Below are 18,616 nucleotides of genomic sequence, written 5' to 3'. Positions count from 1 at the left end.
TAATGAGGCCAATCTCCATAGTTTAAAATAATAAGGTAGATTTCTAAGGACTGGCAGGAAAAGACGTAAAAGATACACTGTTAAGTGAAAAAGGCAAGTTGTAACAGTATTTCTTTTAAAAAGAGCAACATTAGTATATCCAGATTTTCTTATTTTTTTTCATAATGGAGAGTTACATTCTAAACTGATGAAGTTAGGCTTATAGGATTTTACAGTCCACGTTTTATATTTCCAAAATAGTGACGTCTTACTTTTTGTTTTATAATCGTAAAAAAGAAAAGAAAAGAAAAAGAATCCTTATGAGCCTACTAGCCTCCCCTAAAGGTTTCTTGGACAATAACTATGAACTCATTTTAAAGACTGTCTTCTTTTTTTTTTTTTAACATCTTTATTGGAGTATAATTGCTTTACAATGGTGTGTTAGTTTCTGCTTTGTAACAAAGTGAATCAGTTACACATATACATACATCCCCGTATCTCCTCCCTCTGCGTCTCCCTCCTTCCCACCCTCCCTATCCCACCCCTCTAGGGGGACACAAAGCACCGAGCTGATCTCCCTGTGCTATGTGGCTGCTTCCCACTAGCTATCTATTTTACATTTGGCAGTGTATATGTCCATGCCTCTCTCTTGCTTTGTCCCAGCTTACCCTTCCCCCTCCCCGTATCCTCAAGTCCATTCTCTAGTAGGTCTGCATCTTTATTCCCGTTAAAGACTTTCTTAAAGGGGATTCGTGGTGTGGTGGTTCTTATCTATTTGTCTTAGGCTTTATTACAATAAAGCAGCTTTCTGTATTTCAGAGCGTAAACTCCTCAAGGACCATCTCTTTCTTCTACCCCGAAATTCAGAGCTGCCATCACATAGGCATCGTGTGGCTCAAATAACGGGGGTGATGCCAGATTTTTATTTTTCATTTTGATGAAAGAGGTGGTCGTGTTCACACTATCAAAAAACAAACAGAACCACGGCTCCTGCTTCACAATTTATACAACTTAGTGGAATCTGTGTACGTTTGACAGTTCTAACATATGTCTTACAGTTTCAACATTTGTTTTCCCCTGGGAATTTGAGAAGGAAGGAGATATATCCATTTTTTATAAATCTACCTGGTTAAAAAAATAAAAATAGGGACTTCCCTGGTGGCGCAGTAGTTAAGAATCCGGCTGCCAACGCAGGGGACATGGGTTTGACCCCTGGTCCAGGAAGATCCCACATGCCGCAGAGCAACTAAGCCCGTGCACCACAACTACTGAGCCCACGTGCTGCAACTACTGCAGCCTGTGCGCCTAGAGCCCATGCTCCACAACAAGAGAAGCCACCTTGATGAGAAGCCCACACACCACAACAAAGAGTAGCCCCCGCTCGCCTCAACTAGAGAAAGCCCGCGCGCAGCAACGAAGACCCAACGCAGCCAATAAATAAATAAATGTTCCCTCAAAAAAATTAAAAAGAAAAGAAATAGTAGCTTTAAAAAAATAAATAAATAAAAATGTACAAAAGAGTACAAAGTCAATCTCCTTCACACCACCAGGGGCAAGGCAACCAGAGTTCCCAGATACGTGTGTGTCCCCCACTCCCCGAGCACAGCACATATGTGGTCCTGGGCCGAGCCTCTCTCACCTAACACAGACCCCACCGAGTGTTCCATTTCCATGGACCCAGACCCAGGCACTTCATCCTTCCCACTGGGTCAAAGTTAACACAGCAAAACGCAGGAAGGGTGAACAGAAGAGGCACTGGGCCAGGCCTGGCCTCTGGCTCACAGCCTGTAGGAAGGGGTCAAAGAGATGTCGGTAACTCTTCAAGCTCCTTACAAGAAGACCAGCAAGTCCCCAGAGCTCCCTCAAAGCTAAACGAGGGCCCTTCAAAAGCATGACTCCTGACTCATTAGTGGAAAGAGAAAGCAGAAGTGAATGCACTGCAAATAAATAGTGATGGGAGGTATTGTTTCATAAATACTTTCTCAACGGGAAACTGAGATGGTCCACACCTTCCTGTTGGACAGAGAAATCTCTCTGAAAGCCTAGCATTCTCACTTCTTTCCCAATGGCCAGCTCTGAAAGGCACACCTGCCTGACCAGGTGAGCCTGCACACAGCTCCCTTCTTCCTCCTCCTTTGACTTTCTTTTAACCCAGACCTTCCTGCAGCCTCTCCCATTTCCAAAAGAAGCACATTCTGTGGCGTTCTGGTGCTACCATAGAAACCCTCCCCAGAAGGGCTCCCTGTGCCCAGAAGGGCTCTCTGTGCCCCAGCATTTAGAAAACCCAGCAGAGAGGCAGCCTATGTGTTCCCCAGAGTTTTTCATTCAGTTCTGAACAAAGCAACAGTTAGGGGCAGGGTGATTCCAAGAGAGGTGTGTTTTAAGGTTGCACTGTTAGCAAGAAATCTCTTGCCACAGAAAATATGAGAAAAGAAAGCAGGTGGCAGGTTTTTTCTCCCGGGTCCCGCCTTCTCTAGGCACATGGCTCCCTCAGCACCTCAGTCATGGTCCGGAGGCAGGGGACCGGCCACTCCGCGAGTCCCGCTCTGCTGCCTTCCTTTCTGCCTGCAGGACCTCCCCAGCTTGGGAGGCCGAAGCTGGCTTTGCTGCCACAGCCTCACCACCGATGACCCTCTACCGCTTGGGATACCCAGGCAGAGGCAGGCAAACGGAAAGCAAGGAAATCAAAGACAATAAAAGCTGCCTCAGATTCACAAGAAGATGACCGAACTAGAGATCTTCCTAAAAAAATTGGTACTTACTGTTAATGAGGTGAATGTCATGCACATCCCACCAAAGCCATTCAGAGCCAGGGCGATGAAGATGAGCACGGAGAGAGCTGGAATGAAGCAGAAAAGCTCCTAAGCGGGGAACCACGGCTGAGCTTCAGGGACCAGTGCTGGGTAAGGAGCTGGCCCCGAACAAACGCAGCTGAGCGCCTGACAAGCCATCAGGCGTTAGTGCCGGACACCTGGGGAGCTGGCCCAGCCTCTGCCTCATCCTCCTCTCGCCTATTTTACGGAGCTTGGGCTCTTGCAAAAGCTGCACCCCCGTCCTCCTTTCTCCACTAACCTTAGCAGCAAGGGAGAGGCCTAGAGAAGCTGCTTCACTGAAACCCAAAGTACAGGTACCCAAGAATCAGGAGAGGAGCCTGGATAAGATTTGGGTGAAACTCAAATCCTATTTTGGTGTTTGTTCTAAAAGTCCCTGCAGCATCAGTTCCACCTGAACAGGGTTAGGGACCAGGCAGCTTCTAAGTTATTTTTAAAGTGCTGGCCTGGGCTGCCCCAAGGGGCTCAGCTCATGACCTCCACACACACCCCTGCAGCTGGCCTAGTTCTCCAGTTGGCATCAGTGAGGCCATGGGGGACTGGCCTGGCTTGGCAATGAGACGGGTGTTTCTCACCCCCTGGGAGCTTCTCTCAGACCTCTGTCTGGGGCCATTATTTGGTTACCCAGCCACCCATCAGAGATAAGTCACTGGGTAAAGGCCTAACAGATGTCCCTCTAATGTGAGCAGTGAGCAGCAGGCCTGGCCCAGCTTTCTAGAGCAGGTGGGCCTACAGGCACCTCTGGGCACTCTCTCCCCGGTCCCTGACAAAAGGGTAGAGGAAAAGCTTACTCACAGTTTGGGTTACTTGCTCCATATGCAATCAACAAGCAGGAGACAGCAAAGCAGGCACTAAAAAGAAACAGAAACAGTACACTGTTATTACTGTTATTGTTAATATTGCTTATTTGGAGGTATTGGTTATGTGCCAGATGCTTTCAGAAAATTTACGTACATTCTTTCATTTAATTTAACAATTCTACAGAGTATAACTGGCTCCATTTCACTGATGAGAAAAATAAAACTCGAAAAACAAAAACAAGACAACGAGGTCCTACTATACAGCACAGGGAACTATATTCAATATCCTGTGATAAACCATAATGGAAAAGAATATGAAAAAGAATGTATATATATGTATAACTGAATCGGTTTGCTGTACAGTACAGTAGAAATTAGCACAACATTGTAAATGAACTATACTTCAATAAAATAAATTTTTTAAAAAACAGGTATTCAAATACTTGGAAAAAAACAAACACAAAAACTAAATTCTCCAAAGTCTCCTAGCTAGCAGGTGGCTAAGCTGGAATTCAAGCCCCAAAGCCAGGTCTGGTAAACACCCCGCTGCACTGCCCCCTCCATTCCCCAGACTGGAGAGGGCCAAGGCTGTGAAGCGAGAGAGGACACAATCCACTCCCCAGGCTCCCATGCCCGCTCAGCAAAAGGGGATGGACAGAACCCCACCGGGCAAGGGGCGATGAATGGCAGCTTCCAAATCCCCTCTGCCTGGCTCTAACCTGGGACCAAGTCTGCTTAAGCTCCAAAGAATGAATGAAACTGGTCCCCCACGCATTTCCTTCAGGCCTACAGGCCTCGCTCATTGCACACCACTGCCCTGCACGATGCTCATTTCCAATGGGACTGGCTTGGGGAGTACCTTGGCCAGAGAGGGCCAGCTGCTTGGTGGACTGACCCTGAGACTGGCAATCTGGAGCTTTACAGCCCAGGAACACATCCCAGGAGGTACATAAGATGACCCACTAAGGTACCAGAGGTAGGGAAATACTATTTTACAATTTTATAATTTTAGAAATGTTATAATTTTAAATCTCAGCCACTTTAATTTGTATTTTTTGTATATGTATCATAAGGCACATAAAACACCATATGAGATGATGGATGTTCCCTGAACTTACTGCGGTCATCATTTCATGAGGTATGTGAGTCTGATCATTATGCTGCACCTCAGTCTTATACAAGGCTGTACATCAATTACTACCTCAACTGAATTGGAAGAAAAAAATAAAGCACATAGAACATTAAGAATGATATACATGGGGGCTTCCCTGGTGGCGCAGTGGTTGAGAGTCCGCCTGCCCATGCGGGGGACGTGGGTTTGTGCCCCGGTCCGGGAAGATCCCACATGCCGCGGAGCGGCTGGGCCCGCGAGCCATGGCCGCTGAGCCTGCGCTCCGCAACGTGAGAGGCCCGCATACCGCAAAAAAAAAAAAAAAAAGAACACTGGTTTCCAGTCTTTCTGACCTTACACCTCCATGAGATGAAAGAGTTTGAATACATACCTCTAATATAAGCACATAGAGTTGTCAATGATATACACATATATCATTCTTTTTTTGTTTGTCTGTTTTGCAGTACGCGGGCCTCTCACTGCTGTGGCCTCTCCCGTTGCGGAGCACAGGCTCTGGACCGCGCAGGCTCAGCGGCCATGGCTCACGGGCCCAGCCGCTCCGCGGCATGTGGGATCTTCCCGGACCGGGGCACGAACCCGCGTCCCCTGCATCGGCAGGCGGACTCTCAACCACCGCGCCACTAGGGAAGCCCCAAAAACCAGTGTTCTTAATGACAAGCGATTCCAGGCCCGCCCAGGCAGGCCTGAGTCCTGTGACATTCATGCAGATCGGCACAATGCAAGGGTCACAGTAGCTATTGATTTGGTTGCACGTGGGGTAGGAAGCCCGTCCTGGGCAGGCATTTAGGGAGCTCCACAGTGCACCTGAGAGCAGGTACCAGGATTACCCACAGTGGGGAATCTCAGCCCAGGGATCCCACCTGCCCACCCCCACCCCTAGAACTGACCTGCCCAGCAGCCTGAGCTTCCTTGGGCCGTACTTGTCCATGACGATGCCCAGAGGCAGGGTGATGGCACTGAGCAGGAAGGAGCCCACGGTGAAGGCCAAGTTTAGCATCTCATCCTGGGCCTTGCAGCTGAGCCAGCCATTCATTCGGCTCACCTCCTCGTGCTCCGGCTCTGCTGTGCCCCCCACTGTGCCATTGGTGACATTCTCTGTGTGTAGAGGGAGGGAAACCTGACCACAGGGTCGTGGCAGCGATCTCCAAAGATCAGAGGGGCGGGTGCCCACCCGGAGTCAGCCCACTGGGAATGCCAGGGCTGAATCTGGCTGCCCCCCAGCAGGCTGGCATGTCTGTCTGGCCCAAGCTCACTGGAGCGATAATGCAGAGATTCCTCACTCCTATGTGGGGGTCACAGATGCTTTCGAGAATCCAATAAAGGAAGCTCCACTCCTGCTCTTTAGAAAATGCGCAAAGTCTTGCCCACAGTTTCAGGGCCTTCAGGCATCCCCGGCAGCACCCACGAGCCCCAGGTTGGGATTCCCATTCTAGAGTAACCGACACCTAGAAGAGTAGGCCTCGGGACCCAGCCCGGGCTGTGAGTGGGACCCCAGGCTGGCTAGAACCTTCTCTGCAGCTCCGTCCATGGAAACAGTCTGCAGCCAGTATACAGGAGGCCGACCCTAGACCACCTGGGAAGGACAAGCTGCTGGTCTCACTGCGCTGCCCTTGGTCAACCGAGGGGAGGGGTGAGTAGGCCTCCTTTACTGCCCAGTACGGCAGGTTTCTCAAACACACAGCCCCTGTGCTCAATCCTCCCCGATGTTCTCACAGCATCAACCACCACATACACTGTGTCATGGAAGCCCTTGGGAAGGGTTTTTGTTTTGTTTCGTTAAAAAAAAGAAAAGTCCCAATTTGCTTTCACTTGTCGAAGTGCACCTTTCTTCTTCTCGCTGGGGTCATGATGTCACTGTCCCCTGTGGCCACGCCTGTGCTGTAATCCCAGTCCTTAACGATACCCTCCAAAGTCCACCTGGCACCAAGACAACGAAAAGACGGAGGAAAAAGTGCTGCAGCAGCGGAGGGTGGGAGGGTAGAGGATAGGCCGCCATGTGGCGGAGGAACCCTCTCATCTTGGGAACTGCTAGTTAAGAGATGCTGACTAATCCCGCAGAGGGAGGAGCAGCCTCTGATGAGAGGTGAGGTCGCGCTGGGAGGCTCAAGGAAATACCTCTCTTCAGATAACTGCGTGCCTCCTGAATGCGGCCCCCCTGGCACCAGGGTTATAAATCTGACGTGTGCAAGGCCTGCCCGGGGCTCTCTCGGGTGTGACCCAAGGTTACGGGAAAAGATGCACCTTGGGTGAATCATGCTATATGCCAGCCTCTGACCAACAGGCCCTGCAGGGGGCACGTTGAGGGTGGGGTGCAGGGACCTGGCCTCTGGGTTCCAATTTTGGTTCCTCCACTTCCTATTTGTATAACCTTGGAGAAGTGATTTCATCTCTACCTCAGTTTCTTTATCTGTAAAATGGGCATAATATAAAAAATCATCTACCTTTCTAGAGTTTTGAGGAAGATAAAAGAGAAATCCAGATAACATTCTAGAGCTCACACAGGCATAGAAAATGCTCAATAAACAATAGCTAAAAGTTGTTATTACTACTATTACTACTCGTCTCGTTGGCTCGGAATGGGGGTAATGGCTGGCAGCACAGCTGGACACACTAACTGGGAGCAGAGTTCTGTAACTGACCATTCATCCACAGCATGAATTCATATCTAGTCTCCCCCTGGGCTGGGGGGCCTGAAGGACAGGGACTGTGTTCTAGTCACCTGTGTCTCCAGCACCTCCCCTTGGTCCTGGTACACAGTAGTTGTTTACTGAATGAATGAAAACAGTGGCATCAGATCACATTGGCCAAAAGGATCAAGAGAGAAGAAATGAAACAGGACACATGGAACCACCTTGAAGACAGAGGGGATCGAAGGAGATTATAGCCCCAATGTTAACCTCCCGAAGCCAAAGACACAAAACCTAACAAGCCAGACCCTCAGCGCCCCCCACCACTTTCTCTCAGCTTTCCAAAAGATGCCCCACCGTGCTGGCAGCCAAAACACATGACACACAGGGTCATCTGAGTCCATTAGGATCCAGCTCAGAACTGTCACACACACTGCCTTAGCCAGCAGGCCTGAGCTGCTTGTCCACAGCGAGGCCGCTTCTGGAAAAGCAGAGCTGCTGTTGGCACTGGTTTCGGGTGTCAGCTCTGCCAGCAGCAACAGGAACTGGAATGTAAAGCGGGAGGACAGGGTGTCCGCAAAGCAACGGCCACCTCCAGGTCGGTGTGCAGGTGCAAGCAAACCAAAGAGGTGCGACAGAGTGGATGGGGGGGAAGGGGGCACCCCCAGGCCTGGGATCGCTGGCTTGTGAGAGCGCTAGAGGACGCGAAATCACTCCGGGCTGGGAGCGCTGTGGGATCTGCTGCTACAAGCAGGGAGCCATGATCGGATGGGGAGCAGAGGAAGCGAGGCAGCACGGGATCTGAGGAAAGGGTGTTCTGCTCCCAGCTTCCCCAGAGAGGAACCACAGCTGGACCTAAATCCATGACTGTACTCCCCGAGAGAGAGAGAAGATGAGATCCCAAGGCAACATACATATGCAAGGCAGACTCCCTGATTTGCTCTAAGTGAAGATGGGGACGAAAACATCTTGAATTGTTTAGAGATCTGGTCACCCTGTAACTAGACAGGGGGGCTCAGGGGGAGAGAAGTTAGAGTGGAGGGAAGGGAATCTGTCTCTCCCATCTTTCATCCTAGAGCCGCTATAACAGAAGCAGGGACCTTACACTTTTGGCCACCAACCTTCTCTTAAATCCCTGCCAACGGGGCCACCTGGCCCTCTGCCCTCCTAGCTCCCGGCAGTGATGTCCAGCAACAAATGAGCTGGGGGTGGAGGCGCCCGGGGGGCCTCTCATCGGCCCAGGGAGCAGCGCGAGAGTGCCCCTCGCCCCAGAGGGCACTAAACCTTCTGTGAGCCCGAAGCTTTGTTGGCAGTAAACAGTCCACACGAATTATCGCAGATCCAGTAATGCCCAAACACAGTCACACCCAGGCTGCTTCCGCTCTGCTCCCACCTGGGCCACTGTGGGCCAGACAGACCCAAACAGATAAGCACACAGGAAGCGCCAAGCCCCTGGGGTGCCCCTCTGCTCCCAGCCTAGACCTCAGCCCTCACCCCGGTCCAGGCTGCTCTGTGCCTCACCTGCGCCGGCTTATTACAGATGCGGCCAGAGTGGCCCGTTCCGGCCCAGCCCAGCCAGGGAAGGTGAACCAAGAAGACAGGCAAGGAACTGGCGTGTCCGGAGTGTGCAGAGAACAGGCGTAAGGCTGCTTAGGGGGAGACCCGGGGCAGGGAAGAGAGAACAATGCCTGCCCTGTTCGGCCTCACTCACAGAACTCACACACGAAATCCTTACAGAGAAAGCAAGGGAGAAAAGAGGGTGCTGTGGTCCCCCTGAGGCTCCCCTAACCTCCCTGGATCAAGGAGGGGGCTCCCCTGACCCCAGGGAAACAAACCAGAAGAGCTGACCGTACGATGCTCAAGGGAGCAAGGGGCACCGGGTTGCAGGCCTCTGCAAACCCGAGCTGTGCCCCCAACCCCCAGAGTGCAGGCCTCTGGACGCCCTGCTGTGGTCTCTGCCCCAGGATCTCCTGTCTCTCTCAAATCCTTAGTCTATCCGGCAACAGGAAGCAGCATCTCAGTCTGGCAGGGGGTATGTAGGTAAGAGGTCAGCCTCAGACACAGCAAACGAGGCAGGACACAGTCAGAGGACCATGCCGGGTAGGCCAGGGCCCAGCCCCCGCGTTGTGATGGCAGAGTGCCGGCGTGCGCTGGCCACTGTGCTCTGCGCTAGTGGTTCCTGTCTCACCGAGCGCCATCCCACCCTCACCCCATGTTCCACATCCAGATACCAGGAGTGTCAGAGCAGATAAGTTGCTTCCCCGAGGTCTCATAGACAGTATATGGGGAAGCTGGACTTGAATCCAGGTGGTCGGACCTCAAAGCTCCTGCTTTTAACCTTCAGGCTGTGCTGACGCTGTACCACCTGGGTTAGAGGCATTGCAGAAAGAAGATGCTGAGGGAAGAAAGACGCACAAGGCTATCAGTGTCGGGGCAATGCCAGGTGGCCCCTAATGTCACCTGGTGAGAATGGGACTGCCCCCAAGATGCTCCCACGAGGTCCCTGAAAGCCAACCAAGCTGGACAGGACCTTAATGGGACACCAAGAAGCCAGGGAGGGCCAGCAGATGTGGAGGAGGGAAATTAGGTCATGGAAAGGAGGCAGGCAGGGTGGGTGGGGAGGGCCAAGGGCACCAGCTCCTTTGTGACACGTCCCGAGGCTGGAGGGCCCAACCTGGATCCCCAAGTACCGAGTTAAAAAAAAAAAATCCAAAATAAACTGGGGGGAGAGAGTGTAAACAGTCCTATTCGCAGCAAAAAAGTGAAAGGACTTCCCTGGTGGTCCAGTGGTTAATACTCCCCAAGCTTCCACTGCAGGCGGCATGGGTTCGATCCCCGGTCAGGGAACTAAGATCCCGCATATGCCACGCGGCGTGGCCACACACACACACACACACACACACAATGTGAAACGATGGGTTTTCAAAAGCTACCACCAGTGGCCTTTGAGGGTGGGAGGAGACCATAAAAAGGGAGGGCCGTCAAGTGGCACGGACCATCTCCTGTCCACATCTGCAGCCTCGGTCCGGCCTGGTGGGGACCGGGCCTGGCCCTGCTCTCTCAGGGTCCTGGGGGCCAGCTTCCTGCTTTGTTTCAGTGAGGGGTGCCACCCCCCGGCCACCACAAGCAGAGTAACTGCGGTGGTCAAGAGCACAGAACTGGGGTCTGCCTTGGGGTCCATGGCTGGGCTGGACCGTGGCTTCCTCGGGCAGAGGCCACGTCTCCCACCTTCAGGACCCCCACCCCACCCAGCACCTGGCGTGTGGCAAGCTCTCAACAATTCATGAGAGGCTAACAGGTGAATCTGACCATCTCTTCTGCCTCAGGGGCTTCTTCCTGCCTTGAGAATAAAATCCAGTCTCCCCAGGGGCCTGCAGGCCCTGGCCCCTTTCCAGATCTCCAGTAATCTCCTGCCCGCCTGTCATTTCTCTCCTCTCTTTCAAAACACAGCTTACCCCGGAGGCTCACTGCCCGCTCCTCTCCTGAGTCACCCCTGTGGCCCTCCACGCTTCTGCCTAAATATCACAGAGCCCCCCCACCCACCCAAGTTGAACCAGATCCCCATGGTGGCTCTCACCCCGGCACCCTGCTCTCTGCTGGGGTCGGACCACCACTTGGAAGCATGTAGGCCTATGTGTGATGACTCTTAGATGCTGGCAGACTACAGACTCCCTGAGGGCCCGGACTGCTCTGCGCCCAGCAGAGCCCCTCGGAAAATGTTTACTGCATGTATAGGTCAGATACACCAGATAGCACCAGGCCCCTGGGCTGACCCTGTCGAAGTGGGCCACCGGTTGACAGAGGAAATGAAGAAAGAGTTTGGGCGTGGGTGGTGACAGCGGCCATCCGGCGGCCAAAAGGACACAGTTCTGGAAAAGCCGGGGCTGGGAACCCAGTCGGTCTCCTGTCCATTCCAGCGGGGAGTGGGGAGGCAAAGCCAAGTGCCAGGCCCAGGTCCCCAGCCCCAGTCATCCATCCTGACTGTCCGGGAGACAGGGATAAAGAGCTGAGGGGAAATGGAAAACCCAGCTCTTTCTTTCTGTCTCCCACCTCGACATGCTGGAACCGGACACCGTGTCTGTGGCCAGATTCTGGCTGGAGTCCCGAGAAAGCGTTCTGAGAACCTTTCAACAGGTTCAGGCAAATTTTCTTTCGAGAACAAACCAAAGCATCAGTCCTAAAAGCCACAAAAAGCTGACAAATTTGCGTTTCAGTCAGCTGTAGGCTGGTCAGCTTTTCACAAGCTGAAGTCAATAAAGGTAATAAACGGCCTAACCGCTTCTCTGCACTTCAGCCGTCCCCCAAACATGAAAATATTAGGCCTAAGCAGAAATCTTGATCCTAAATCCTCCGGGCACACCCAGCCAGGCAAGACACAGGGACTCCTGGCCCCCAAAGGCAACAGGTTACTCCAACTCCAAGAAACAAGGAGCAAGGAGGCCAGAGAGATAAGCTGTGTGGAATCAGCAGGCCTGCCCGCCACGGATGCTGGGTCAGCGGGTTTGCCAGATAGTCAGAAAAACCAAAATCAGAGGCAGGAACAAAGGCACGGGATAAGAAGTTGATGTTCAACCCACAATCCTGACCCTTCACCTTCACTTTGGTTTACAGGAGGGACCAGGCAAGCCTCTCAAGGGCTTAAACACCAACTCAGCACTACGTCGGCACAATCTCCGGGACTCCTCCCACTTCAAAGAAGGAAGAAGCCAAGGCTGAGGCAGGAATGAAGTGACCAGCCCCAGCGCTGCCAAGACCATAAAATAAATTAAATCAGTGGACGATGTGGGGGGGGAAAACGCTAGAATCGGACCTTCTGATACCACAGTAGGTCAAAAAAAAAAAATTGACTACAATAGTCCTCCAGTCTGGATGAGACGCTACAAGCTTCATCTGGGGATGATGCTTCCTTGTGTTTTTTCACCCCTCTGTGCAGCCTGAAAGAATCCATCAGAGGCAAGCAGGAAGGGTCATGCACTACAAGGAGAGGAGAGAGGGAGGGAGAGGAGGCGCCTAACACTCCAATCTGTTCCCTTCCAGCGTCATCAATCTCCTAACATCTCTCGGGCAAAGCAGAAAGCTTGTTTAAGGAACAAGGTCTGAGTGACTCTCCCATCTCCCGAGATTTCTTGCTGATGTGGGAAAAGGTCTGCCAAGAACCCTAAGGTTATTAGGAAATATTTCTGAGTGGCTAAAGGCTAAAGGTTATAAGTGATATACTCTCTGCCCTCAGGCAGGCTCAGCATCCCCTCCCTTTCTCCTGTCCTTAACCTCTCCCAGCTGAAGCTTCCCTAGTGACTTGGAATGCTCAGGAATCTCCTAGGAAGATCAGAGGAGGAGACCAGGGAGGGTTCTACACGGGCTGACAGGCAGCATGAGCTGGTCCAAAGCTTTCTCTTCCCTCAAAGTTAGAACTCTAGAGAAAAAAAAAGGCATGCTGGGCTTCCCTGGCAGCGCACTGGTTAAGAATCCACCTGCCAATGCAGGGGACACGGGTTCGAGCCCTGGTCCGGGATGATCCCACATGCCGCGGAGCAACTAAGCCCTTGTGCCACAACTACTGAGCCTGCGCTCTAGAGCCCACGAGCCACAACTACTGAGCCCGCATGCCACAACTACTGAAGCCCACGTGCCTAGAGCCCGTGCTCCACAACAAGAGAAGCCACCGCAATGAGAAGCCCGCACCACAAGGAAGAGTAGCCCCCGCGCGCCGCAACTAGAGAAAGCGGCACGCAGCAACGAAGACCCAATGCAGCCAAAAATAAATAAATTAATTTTTAAAAAATTTTAAAAAGAGGCATGCCAGTGGTGTGATTCAGGGAGTCAGACTTGGGCTGTTTCCATCCAAAGGAACTTGAGCAGGGGCTGCTGACAAAAGTACTGGGGAGAGACATTACTGAGTTCAACCCTTAGGTAGTCACTGCTGGGGACAGAGAGCAGAGGAAAACATTTCCTATCAAGGTTGCCTAGGAAGGTGGGTAGCAGGGTAGTGGGTGAGAGGCACTTGGGTCCCACTGATTGGCTGAACCCCACTGACCTTCAGCAATCAGAATCCTTTCACAAGGTCATCAGGTGTGAACACAGGGGTGGGGGTTAGATTTCTTGTAGACAAGCATCCTCGGCCTTCATTCAGCAACACCAGTGTGTAGCAAAGGGAGAGGACAGACCTAGTGTCCTTTCCATAAATATCTTCCTTACCTCTCTCCTCCCCCCACCCCCATGGGGGTAGAAGGCCACTGAGATGTTCTCACAGCCTGTGGGAGGAAATGCCCTTTGGAAAATCATAAAGCAGCAAAAATAGACAAGAAATTGTATCGGAAAAGCCCTTCAGAGACTCCATGATAGCCTGACAGAAAAACATCTAGATTCTAGATGAACCTTCCACCGGCTGGAGGCCAAGCCACTTCCTCTCTCCTGCTGCACCCCAGCTACTGAGTCAGGAGTTCCTCTTTCTTACAGTCAGAGAGCAACATGTTTACTGCAAAGCAAGTGATGTGCCAGGCACTGGGAGGAAAGGAGTCCAGTCATGTTCCCAGGTGGTGGAAAGAACACCCTGGACTTAGGGATTCTGGATCTATTACAGTCTACAGCTGTGCGGCCTCAGACAAGTCAGAAGATCTGAGACTCAGTTTCTTCAGTCACAAAACAGGGACAGTGATGTGTACCCAGCACACACTGTGGGTGTGTGTGAGGTGGGTGAGGATCAAATGGGCCTTTTGCTAACTAGGAGGTGCTGCGCAGTGAGGCGGTCTTGCTGGCTGGGTCTACACCGCCATCCCCCCCTCTCCCAAAGCCCCTACTCCAGGAACCACCCCGAGTCCGAATACCCGGCTCACCTGGCTCAGTACACAGGTAGGAGTAAAAACCCTCCGACTTGAGCATGATGAGCAGCGAGCCCCAGCCCAGGAGGACTGCCGAGAAGAGGAGGTTTTCCAGCACGGCCGTGCAGGCCATCCACCAGCGGCGCCGATGGGCAGTGGCTAGGGTGGGCGCCATGGCGAGGCGAGGCGCGGCGCGGCGGCCCGGCTCCGGCTCGGGCTCTGGCTCTGCAGCCGCCTGCGCACAGACCTCAGCGTCAGCGCCCGGCACTATGCAGCCGGGTCGGCCAACCCGGGCCGCTGCCGCAGCGCGTGGAGCTTGTCACCCCTCTGCGGCCCGGGAGGCAAGTGCGCGCAGCAAGGAAGCCCCAGCCCTGCCCGTGCCCTGGGCCACCCTCTCCGCCGCTGGCTCGTCCGCCTGCCCGCAGCTCCAGGAGAGCCGCCCCGGCCAGACAGGGAGACTTCTCCCTCGGCTCACTCGTAGGGAAACTGAGGCATGGAAACAAGAAGGGACTAACGCCTGCTCAGGGACGTGGACTTAGTCCTGGCTCCCAGAAGGATTGACACAGCCTGGGGGTTGGCAAGGGAGGCAGCTTGAGGTCCGGATACCTGGGCAGGTGCATACCTGAGGGCTGCCACTCCCTAGGGCCCTCACTGGCGCCCGCCCGCCGGCACTGGAGACCCTCTCCCAGACCGGGCTCCCTGAACCACAAGATCAGCGCACGGAGTTCCAGAACGGCCCGCCCACGGCCCGCTCATTGGCCTGACGGCACAGGAACTGCCGCGCCATTGGCCGCTGTCTAGGTCGCTAGGCGCTGCGGCCACGCGAGCCCCGCATGGGAGAGGAGAAGCCGGTTCAAACCGGCGGCGCGAGTCTCTCGCGCGACCCCCATCGGGGGCCGTTTCCTCGGCAATTAGCTCGTTTCCATGGAAGTGGACCCCCGTCCCTCCATCCCCCAGCTCCCTCCTCGATTCGTCAACTCTTTCCTGGAGGCTCCTCATCCATTCAGTCTCTCTCCTTTCTCCTTTCCTCTCTTCTTTACATCTTCAACCTACGCCCTTATTCGTGCGCCTTCTGCCCCCCAGCACCCAAGCCCGGGGCCCAGGTCCCCCGGATCCAGCTCACCCGGTTCTTACTGCTGTGTGTCGGGCCCGGCCGGCGCCTTTTCTGCCCCCCTTTTATTCCAGCCCTTTTATTCCGACCCCAAGATGAAAACACTGCCACACGCTGATTGGCTGAGTGGGGGCTGGAAACAGGCTTTATCCAATCAGCAGCCACCCGCCCGCCCCGCTGCGAGCAGAAGCCGGTTCCGGCCGGACTAGGAGACAAACAAGGGAGCTGGGGGTGCACCGGGACCTGCGTTGGGCGGTGTTTTTGGTCTGGTGCTTTAAACTGGAGTCACAGCCGGGCCGGGAACCCCCAGAGGCATTGCCCCATCGCCTCTCCAGAGCCTCGCCCCGAAGCCCTGTCTCTGGATTGGGTCCCCTGCTCGGCGTTCCGGCTCCCTCGGACTTTCCCTAGTTGCACGCCGGTCCGCCTCGCTCACCTAGCCTAGCTCCCGCACTCCGCTCTCCTCCGGCCCGCTTCGTCTTCCCCAACTTCTCCTGTGCCTTGGGCACCACGCCCGATGCTCTGGCGCCGCATGAGTCGTCGCGCTCCCGCCACTTCCATTGCCTCCCCTCGCAACGCTGCCATCCTGTCTGTCTTGGGCTTTGTGCCCTGAATCCTCGCTCTCCTGCCCCTAGTAACCCTCATCCAGGCGCTGTCTGCGCATTCTGGATCCCCTGACCTCTCTCTATCCAGGCATGGTGTGCCTCTTCTCTGCTCTCCTGATTCATCGACCCCATTTCTGGGTGCCATCTGCCCGGTCCCTGGAAGGTGTCCCTCGGGGTCCCCAAGGGGGAGTTTGGGGCTTGTCTGCCTCCTAGAACGTTGTTTCCTCGGGTGCCGCATCCAGACTCTGACCCCCCGACCCCACCCCGTTCCCTCTCTCCTTGGTCCCCTCCGGGACCTTCACCCAGACCGGTCATCTTGGTACTCCCTGCTGGAGTTGACCACCCCATTCCCACTGCCCGGCACCACCTCCACCCCCTTACTCCCCATTCCCTGACATCTCCTTCAGGTTAGGGCTCTCCCTGCAGGTTGACGCGGTGGGCAGCGCCAAACTGCAAAGCACAAGTCAGGTCTCCCGGAAAGTGCGCGTGGTCGGGAGGGCTCCAGGCTCCTGCTCTGATCAGCGACCTGGACATGCCCCGAGGAACTGCCAGGGCAGGGGGATGGAACCTAGGCCCTGGAGGTTCAGCTCCATTTGGAGGATCTCCCCCATCGAAGGCACTAGGCCAACAACTTCGGAGGGCCTTCGGTCTCCCGCAGATTCCGCTTGGTCTCTCTGGCACGCTCTGGGAGCTGGCCTTGTCATCCCAGGGCTGTGGGAGACCCAGCAGCCTCCTGCTCCACGTCCCTGAGTCCGAGTGCGCCCCCTGCCGCCGTGAACCCACCGTTGGCAACTTTGCTCAGACCACGCCTGACATTGTGGGTTTGGGGGATCCTGGCTGGTTACCTATCCCGTTAATCTCACCCGCTCACAGGGTTGTAACTGTCTCTTGACTAACTTCAGTCTTTCCCTCCCTCCCTCCTAGAGCCGCCTGCCTGAGGGCTGTCTCCAGGCAGTTGTTCCATACACATTTCTAAACTGTTTCAAACACATCGCTGAAATAGTTCACTTTCTCCACCCCCACCCCCCAGAACTGTTCCTCCCATCCTTTTTCAGATAATAGCATCACTACCTATTGAAGTCAGATACCGTGAACCACCTTTTCAACAAATATTTGTTGGGTACCTGCTGTTATTCTCCCTCTCCCTCCCACCCCACCCCACCCAGACAATCCGTATCTCCTAAGTGCTTATCTAATTTGCCCATGTATGTCTGTGACTGCAACTGCTGTTCATCCAGGTTCCAATCTCAGCCACTCAAATCCATCTCTTCACCGCACTCCATCCCAGTGAGCTATGTAAATCTGACCTCTGCTAAAATGCTTCAGGAACTCTTTACCATTTGTCCTGCAGGATAAAGTTCAAGTTCTCCAACCTGACCTACACAGGCTCCTCCCCCACCCTGGCTGACTTAAGATGTTCCAGTCACACGGAATTGCTTGTAGTTCTGCAGGTGCTGTTCTTTCACCTCTGACCCTCAAACGTAGTCCCTTCTGGAACAGCATCTCCTCCAGGAAGCCTTCCCTAACTACTACTCACGATATTCTCCATTATCTTTGTCCACTGATTGCTTTGTTTTACAATCTGTTCATCTGTTTGTCTCTCCCTTTTCCCATTGACTATGAACTCTTTGGAGGCACGAACTGTGTCTTATTCAGCTTTGTATTGTATTATATTGTATTCTGTATTAACCAGCCCTTAATACAGAAGAAAGCACAAAGCAGATGCACAATATGAGTTTGTTGAATGAAAACATGAATAAATGAAGAGGAGAAAGGTGTCAGCTTCTAGGGACAAAGGATTCAAAGCTGGGAGAATGATGTAATGCCAATAATAATGAACCTTTATTGAGAGTCAAAAATTTACTAGGTGCTTTACATACTTTGTCATTTAATCCCTACTATAACCTGGGATATAGCCATATCTGCATTTTTCAGATGAAAAAACAAGCTTTAAGTAACATTTCCAAAGTCACAAAACAAGTATGTCAGAACTGAGATTTGAATCCAAGTCTAATTTGAATGAAATTCTGGGTTTTTGTTTGTTTGTTTGTTCTGGCCGAGCCCTGTGGCCTGTGGGATCTTAGTTCCCCAACCAGGGATTGAACCCGGGCCAGGACAGTGTAAGTGCAAAGTCCTAACCACTGGACCACCAGGGAATTCTCTGGGTTTGGGGTTTTTTTCAGTCTTTTTGTCAGCAGTGTTAAAGGCAACACACCAGCACTGCTGGCAAATCATAAAGAAATAAATTATTATGTATAAAATAAGCTACAAGGATATGTTGCTCAACACAGGGAATGTAGCCAATATTTTATAATAACTATAAATGGAGCATAACCTTTAAGAATTGTGAATCACTATATTGTACATCAACTATACTTCAATTAAAAATTCATAAAGAAATAAAACCACTAAAGTACTAAAAGAAAATGTAGAAGATTATTTCACTGATTTTAAGGTAGAGAAAGCCTTTCCATCTTTCCATTATGCATGACATTAAACCCAGAAGTCAAAAAGAAAAAGACCTGTCTAAATTTAAACTTTTAATTTCTATGGAGAAAAAGACCAATTACAAACTGGGCGAAGAATTAATATCCTTGAGCAGAAATAGAAACGCAGATGTAGAGAACAAACGTATAGACACCAAGTGGGGAAGTGGGGGTGGGATGAATTGGGAGACTGGGACTGACATATATACACTAATCTATATAAAATAGAT

The 18,616-nt window shown here is 52.7% G+C and overlaps 1 protein-coding gene across 5 annotated transcripts in view; it reads right to left on the bottom strand.

Moving 5' to 3' along the window:
- The window catches only part of SLC43A2 (solute carrier family 43 member 2), a 42,417-nt gene extending 27,006 nt beyond the window's left edge, over positions 1-15,411 (bottom strand). For 3 of the 5 annotated variants that reach the window (XM_067714472.1, XM_067714475.1, XM_067714474.1), the window contains exons 1-5: positions 15,311-15,411; positions 14,203-14,422; positions 5,630-5,837; positions 3,606-3,661; positions 2,742-2,818 (exon numbers count right to left, since the gene is read on the bottom strand). In XM_067714472.1, coding sequence (XP_067570573.1) covers positions 2,742-2,818; positions 3,606-3,661; positions 5,630-5,837; positions 14,203-14,362 — 501 coding nt within the window. In that variant the 5' untranslated portion in view covers positions 14,363-14,422; positions 15,311-15,411. Of the gene's footprint in view, positions 1-2,741; positions 2,819-3,605; positions 3,662-5,629; positions 5,838-8,890; positions 9,014-14,202; positions 14,423-14,809; positions 14,930-15,310 lie in introns of those variants that run through there. The other 2 variants (XM_067714473.1, XM_067714476.1) reach the window with 2 other exon arrangements.
- Between the last annotated feature and the right edge of the window lie 3,205 nt (positions 15,412-18,616).

The sequence above is a fragment of the Pseudorca crassidens genome, chromosome 19, assembly GCF_039906515.1.
Source record: "Pseudorca crassidens isolate mPseCra1 chromosome 19, mPseCra1.hap1, whole genome shotgun sequence".
Classification (NCBI taxonomy): domain Eukaryota; kingdom Metazoa; phylum Chordata; class Mammalia; order Artiodactyla; family Delphinidae; genus Pseudorca; species Pseudorca crassidens.
The sequence above is the reverse complement of the archived record's forward strand: the minus strand, read 5'-3'. Positions and strand labels throughout refer to the sequence as shown.